Below are 7,500 nucleotides of genomic sequence, written 5' to 3'. Positions count from 1 at the left end.
CGGTATTCACATGACGTCACGGCCGCCATGTTGGAGCCCTTAAACAAAGAAACGGCCGCCATGTTGGAGCCCCGACCAAATCCTCCGGGAATTCAACTCTATTATTATGCAAACGTTTTTTTTTTGTTTTCGTTGAAAATCATGGCTGTTGATCACGTGAGCTGAAAGCCAACAATAGCGCGTCTTCGTGTTTAATTTTTTCCGTTTAATACTTACACTTTAAACCTAAAAAGAATATACTAGTCGAGTCAAATGATTTTAATGAAATTAAAAATTATGAAAATGCTTTATTTAGAAAGTAACTTACTTTAAAAATAGTGTACTCTAAACTTGTTAAAATCGTGCATGAGTTATAATAAATGTATAAATTCGAAATTCCGTTTTCTTGTGGTTCATGTAATTACTTCAGGAATTACTGTAGTGAGTTTAGTTGTATTTTTAGCCCATTTTTTTTTAAGTCAAAGGTTTTAAAAAATCACCCCTTTTTCTGTCACGGAGACGGGGAGAAGCTTCAGATATAACCTTTCTACCCCCAATTGAGACAGTTATAGATTTTAGTTGGGTTATGCTGGACGAGATCCAGGAACAGTCAGTCGGGACAGTACGAGAAACCACGGGAAAAATCGGGACTTCCTTAAATTCCCAATTTTGCCCGTTATTTTCTCATCCCGCCCCGACTGATTGCCCCGGGGTCTCCGAGGACGGACGATTTTATACTTTTACCGAGAAAAGGTTTAAACGTGATGGTGACAGGGGAGACAAAAATGCAAGCCCGGCGTCATAGATCAGTGTTTTCAGCCCTCGGTAAACTTACGGAGAGGCCAGCAAACGACATTTAGCATGTTTGCTTACCTCTTTTTGTAGACATTACTTACCATGGCACAGTAAACCTTTTGGTGTTCAATTTTGGGAACCTGTCAAACAGCCTCGTGGGGACCCCGTAGTTTGATGTGCCGAGTTCTTCAGAATAACTGTCTTCACCATTTTTTGCACGCCGAAGATGCTTTGCAAGACGCACGCAAAGGATGATGGTTACGACAGAGAGCAATGCTATGTCACCAAGGCATAGCCACATGGTGTTCTGGGAAGATACGTTAGCAGTTAATCACTCTTCATAATAATGTAGAATGGTTTGTGTTACATGTCGTGCATGCTATATCCTCTGTGCGAAACATAACTGAGGCAAATATTGCAGGGTGTCGATAACAAAAGTATTCGTTGATGCTCTCGTTCAAATAAATAAAATAACTTCACTTCACTTCCCCCTGTGAAGTTTAATCGGCTTTGTCTTGAGGCTCCACATGAAAGCCATCCGGTCGGCGGTCACATGACCTTCGTTGGAGTAACAAATTCAACAAACGAAATTTTGGAGCTTTTTAGTTTATAACCCCGCTTTGGACAACTGAAATGAAAAAGGGAAGTAATTTACTATTATAAAGTTTGGGGGTTTTTAAGAACAATAGTTAATTCATGAGTAATACTTACGACGAGGCTAACAGCATTATCGCACAAGTCGGACACTATTACGTCATACACGTTCCTGACTGGGTGACAATCTCCTACGTCATTTCGGAGCTAAATAAACAAGGAGAAACGACAACAGAATTATTATCATAACATTTTATACCACAATGGCTCTATAAACAGTACATTCGAGAGTTTTGCTCTGTAAAAGAAGTTTCTTGAATCTCATACCTTACTTATTGAGTCCTCTAAATACTGATCCATCCAACTTAGGATTCGTGTTAGCGACTTTTTACCCGCCTGTAATGAAATTAGGTTTGTAATCATACGACTGATTAACAAAATCCTTTACCTCTTGATTTCGTCTGCATAGTTATTTTAGAGCAAGTGGTCTCAACGAGAATCAGATAAAACTATAATCATCGACACAAGACAAAGACAAGCTTCTTGAACAAAATTTTTCATTTGATCTTATTTCTAGGTCATGGAGCTCGGTCGGTACGCCACGACCTCGGGCCAGATATGTCTTGTTCGGCCCTCCCACTCAGTCAATAAGCACATATTGAGCCAAAGCTCGAACCCCTAAAAAGCGACATACCTCATTTGCTAGAACTAGTCCCTCGCCTTCCAGAATGTTTCTGAATTTTACTCTGGAGAGGTCTATTCTATTTGCATCGTTCTCAAGGGAGAAAAAAGAGCAAAACAAAAATAAAAAACGGTCGAAAAAACACCTTTGGCCTCAATAATATTTGTTGAGGAATCTTTCTTATGTCCAATAGAATGTTCACAGACAACACTTTGAGAATGCTTTAGCTGATAGTGGTAAGCAATATTTATCCCTCTACCCGTTATTTCAGATGTGGGGGGATCGAAAATGGGTAGACCTTTTATCTGGGTCGCGTGTCATAACATGCACGGTCGATAACCTGAGTATGTACAACGATTAGGAACCCACACACTGCCGGTTCGCAAACTTTCCACTGCTGTGGTCAATTTGGTCTCAACAGCACACAACATACCCCTCCCAGATTTGTGAGTACTATCTCCATGATAAGACCTTAGTTAATAATGCCATGGTAGCCAGCGGCTATGTCCTACCAAACAGCGATTTAACAATTTTGCTTAGCCCTATGTTCATTCGCTGCGATGGTGATGTTGGAATTTTACAAAAGCCTGAAAAGGTGCACAGTTAAATTTACCTAATAATAAGCATTATGGTGTTTTCATTTAAAGATATAAGTCAAGGTCTGGTTCGAAAACAAGTCATCAGTTTCACCACGATCTGACGACGGAGTTATCTCTCAGTGAAAGGCCAAGAACATAGTTCCGATTGTCAACAAAATATTTTTTCCTACCATGACATTCATGTTCTTCGTCATTAAAATCTGAGATTTCTGCGTAAGTCCAGACTATAAAAGAACATCAGGGTAAAAAAAGCAATTAAAAACGACTAATCAAGTTACAGTCCATTTAAGGACGGATTGACCTGTTTCAGACAATCGTTCGGTCAGTCTGCTAGAGCTTCAGTCCATCAATATGTCTGTTAGCCACTCAGTCAGTTAGCTCGTCTGTAATTAAGTCTATTGGTCCGTCTGTTAGTCTGTCAACCAGAGAGTAAGAAAGAAATTAACTATAAGCCTTGGAACAAAATGCGAGCAAGTTATTTCTTGTCATCCCTGTCTCTGCGTTTGTTTAATTTATGGACAATGTTTCCCAGTTTAGCCAGGCCCTAACGTCCATGGAAATGTAGTTTACAGATTTATTTTATTAAAAATATACATGACCACCATATTGTAGAAAGTACATGTTTGTAGGAATCAACAAATTTTACCACTAAGTTCTTTTACACAAGCAGAAGATGGAAACAAAAAAACAGCAAGGTAATAAGAAATAAGAAACGAAACATACATGAAAACCGCTGGGCATGTGTACTGTGAGATCGTCTAGTGAAATCCTAAAATCGACTTTTTATCTGGCATTTAAGGCATAGGGATCCCAATGTCAAGAACAGTAAGCTGCTCACACGATAATACCGAAAACCGATGGGCTGCCACATGATTCCATTCCAGATCAAGATTTCTGGGTTATGATCAGGAATTTTTTTCTCACCACTACTGGTTGTGACGTCTTGACAGTGCCATCGTCTAGTGTTTTTAAAGTGTCTTTGGTTGAACGCAGCTTTTCGGCAACTCCGGCTGAAACCTTTAGGAGAACGAAACAATCAGTAGTGAGCTCAGTCATAAGCTTACCATTCTCGCATCAAATTCTCATGCACTTTTTATTTCCCGCTTCCCGCGTAGCGAAATTCCGATTTATCTTCAAAAAGTTACAATTCAAAGTTCTGTTTCGCTTTTGATAAGAAAAGGCATATGAACTTCAAAAATCTTAGACAGTTTTGAATGCGTCAGTACCGAAGCTATGTTCTTTATAATGTCGAGCTCTCTCAGTGTCATTATCAATTGCACTTGTTCTTTTGGCCAGTTGTTTTCTATCTCGCTCGCATCGTTCTTTTCGTTGGCTCAAATTAACATTACTAACTTGTTCCGCTGCCGCGGTTTCCAGGTCATTTGCAAATGCTTCCAGAGACAAGCTGTTCTTCAACAAAGGTTTTGCTGTCTGCAAAATAAAGCAAATATAAAATTCGGCGCTAAAGAGAAGAAAGTATTAAGGAAATGTAAACAAATTTATGGCCTCACGCTTAGGGGCGCTTCGGCCATAAATCAAAGGGAAAAAACTCTGTCCGTAATTGACAGCACGGACCTCGAACTGGTTTCCATATGATCTGCAACGATCTGCGACACAATCGGAAGCTGTCTGCATCGGTCTTATCGCAGACGATCGTAAACGCCGCAGGCAAATTTTTCCATTTAAATCTGAAGCGATCGCAAACAAGCGTACCACTCATCCTCTGCGAAGCGAGGAGAAAAAGCCAAGCACTTCCTTAAGTCTGATTGGACACATGACATGTGTTTCAAGGCAAACATTAGTGTGTCGCCGAAAGGACACAGATCATCTCAGACACACGTTTCCATTAAAAATTGTCTTAGTCGGAAGCATTGTAATGGTCGGGAAAGTAGAACTAGATTCAACTTTCCCGATCATCCATACGGTGTGCCGCAGATCGCCGCAGACGCCGGGTACAAATGTTTCCTATGTCTGCGACGTGGTGCAGACCTATCGGCGATCGTGTCGCAAACCGATCGCAGACCTTTGTAGGATCATATGGAAACTTTAGTAAGAGGTATTTATCAGCTCGTTAGTCCGAACGGTATTTGAACCTGACGCGACCAACTGTAGTAGTCAACAGGGATGCGCTGGTTGTGAGAGCACTAGCCTCACACCATGCAATGTGGCCCGGGTTCGATTCTCAGAATTGGCGTTACATGTTGTTTGTGTTTGTTGGTTATCTTCTCTGCTCCGAGAGGTTTTACTCAGGTTTTCCACTCTCCTCAAAAACTAACCTGCGATTTGATAGAGCGGTTTTCAATTGAGTGTAAAAAGTAATTAGCGAATCACTTTGGTTTTGCATTACTTCACTCAGCGATTGGTTCAAAGTTCTCGCGTCACTTTTTCAACCAATCAGAAATGAAACCAAAACCAATCGTGGCTCGCGCGTGCACATTTTCCCGCGCTTTGTGTCGGCTACGTATAATTACTTCGAGTTTTGATTGGTTTACTGGATTGCCTCCGTGCTTTTTGATTGGCCAAAGTAATTACTTTGGTTTTGGTTTTGGGACACTCGATTGAAAACCGCTCTATTTGTTGTTTGATTTGATTTGATTTCTGTACATTGTCTCGAAGTAGTAAGTCAACGCTAAATACAGTTGACACCTAAGTTCGTTCATTCATTCATTCATTCATTCATTCATAGGGCTCGACGCTTAGGAAACTCTGAGGGACATTCTCAGTAAGATGCCGTCGCTTCTCTTTCCGATTTTTCTTAGTATGCCGTCGTCTACTACAGGTATACCGGTAGCAATGTCAAGTGAAGCTATGATCCTCTCAGTTATGAACGCAATTTTAGCAATTGCGTAGAGCAGCCTGAAAAATGCAGGACTTCAATGGGGTTTGAACCCGTGACCTCGCGATACCGGTGCGACGCTCTCACCAACTGAGCGGCTATAAAGCCACTGACGTTAGGAGTTGGTCATTTGTGGGTTCTGATGTTCCCGTGATGAATGAATCAACGAATGAAGTGATATATGAAAGGAATCATATATTAAACTGGGGACATGAAATCAAGTGAAGCTATGATCCTCGTAGTTATGAACGCAATTTTAGCCATTGCGTAAAGCAGCCTTATCACGGATTTCATGCCCAACCGTGGGGATGGACTGGAGCGAGGGTGTGATTGAGGCTCAGAGAGAAACAGATTACATCTCGTGAGGACCACACACATCAGCCTCGATTCCATGCTTGTTCTAGGTTTACACGAGAATACAAATATTTCCAGAGGTTGGAGAGTGGAGTGGTTGTATATTTACCTCCGTAGAATATTTGAAGTATTCTATTTCTTGTACACCAGAACTAAAAGTATCATTGACAGCTTTTCTGGTGTCATCTGAAACAAGTCTAACACTTATCAAGGTGTCGTTTAACCGCGCAAGAACTTCATCCATTGACGGAATTTTCTGGAAAGAAGATGGAGAATGCATAACAGGCAAAATTATGATAATAACAATTTGCAAAATTTGGGCAAAGCATCTCTCAGCAAATGTGCGATTTAAAATGAGCCAAGGTTAACTACAGTCAGCACGCGATGAAAAAATCGCCACAATATTCACAAGAGAAAGTTGTGTCTTTACGCTTCTCCTCAATACTGGCGTGAAGCATGACATGATAGATGTATCTGACAGTACTAAAGCGTACTAATTATTTTTTTTTTAATTGTTCAACAAGGGCTAGTGAGCGGCACAAAGGAAGACTGCTTGTAGTTGTATACTTATCGTTTATTTCCGACGCGTTTCGTTTCAAACTGAGACTTCTTCAGGGAATGAATACAACTACCATAGGGCAGCATATACAGCATATAGGTATGCTAAGTTTAGCCTACACCTTACCACGAATAATAACTAAAATATGCTGAGATACGCTGACTACGGGGCGTTACGAGAAACGCCCAAATACATCTGTTATTGCGTGTTGTTATATTTTGGGGGTCATACGATTAGCTCTAATCGTATGACCCCCAGTTTTTTTAATTTTTTAAATAAATACTAGTGAGCAGCACACAGCAACAGATCTTGTCAACTTGCTTTTACTTCTCCGACCGGTTTCGTCTGATTACGCAGACTTCATCAGGGAGTTTGAAACAAGATGGTTAAAAGGAACTTACTTTATACCTTATTTACAAAGTACAAATCACGTTCCTGCAAGGGTGTGAGCAGCGAAAAACAACTACACAACAATACGTGCAGGATATGACTAAAATCTTGCATGACGCCGAGAATTGTATTTTGGGGGCTCACGGAGTTAATGTTAAATCCGTGAGCCCCAAATTTACAATTTTGTATGAGTGCTTAGTACTGAATATGTTTGGCCAAATCAAGGAAATGCTGAATTCGAGTCTCTATCTAGGTTAATATATTTAAAAAATGAAAAGAATAGAGATTAGTTGCATTTAAATGTTAAATAAACTGACATTCTAAAGTTCTACATTTAAAGGTTGCCAGGGAGGAGTAGGAGAAACTGATTCTGGTAAGTGTACGTTTGGATTCTTCAACATCATCGTGGATTTTTGACGACAGAATTCTTACTTAAAAATGGAGTGCAGGATGGTGCAAAGACTTACAGATTTGTAACTTGTCATGTTTTCAAAGTTAAATTTCTGGTCCAGACGCAAGAGTTCCCAGGGCGTCTCGTGTTGATTGCATCGCCTGGAAGATTAAAAATTAGCAAGCGGGATTTTATGGTTTTAGTATGGTTTTCACTTGCGACGAAAGCATTACGGAAACTCATGATCACTTATCTTTTTTTGGAAAAAAGACACTGAGTAGCCCTAGGATATCGATGATGCGACGGAGTACTCCGATCGAT

The 7,500-nt window shown here is 40.4% G+C and overlaps 1 protein-coding gene across 1 annotated transcript in view; it reads right to left on the bottom strand.

Annotated features, from left to right (window-relative positions):
* Positions 1-7,500, bottom strand: part of LOC138041034 (prominin-1-like) — a 30,058-nt gene that overhangs the window by 4,349 nt on the left and 18,209 nt on the right. Inside the window, exons 15-23 of the mRNA XM_068886804.1 lie at positions 7,256-7,340; positions 5,949-6,095; positions 4,003-4,080; positions 3,574-3,666; positions 2,820-2,873; positions 2,063-2,143; positions 1,696-1,764; positions 1,486-1,575; positions 876-1,081 (exon numbers count right to left, since the gene is read on the bottom strand). Of these exons, the coding sequence (XP_068742905.1) occupies positions 876-1,081; positions 1,486-1,575; positions 1,696-1,764; positions 2,063-2,143; positions 2,820-2,873; positions 3,574-3,666; positions 4,003-4,080; positions 5,949-6,095; positions 7,256-7,340 (903 nt within the window). The remainder of the gene's footprint in view (positions 1-875; positions 1,082-1,485; positions 1,576-1,695; positions 1,765-2,062; positions 2,144-2,819; positions 2,874-3,573; positions 3,667-4,002; positions 4,081-5,948; positions 6,096-7,255; positions 7,341-7,500) is intronic.

Source organism: Montipora capricornis, chromosome 3, assembly GCF_036669925.1.
Source record: "Montipora capricornis isolate CH-2021 chromosome 3, ASM3666992v2, whole genome shotgun sequence".
NCBI lineage: Eukaryota > Metazoa > Cnidaria > Anthozoa > Scleractinia > Acroporidae > Montipora > Montipora capricornis.
Note: the sequence above shows the minus strand (reverse complement) of the source record. Positions and strands in the feature narration are given on the sequence as shown.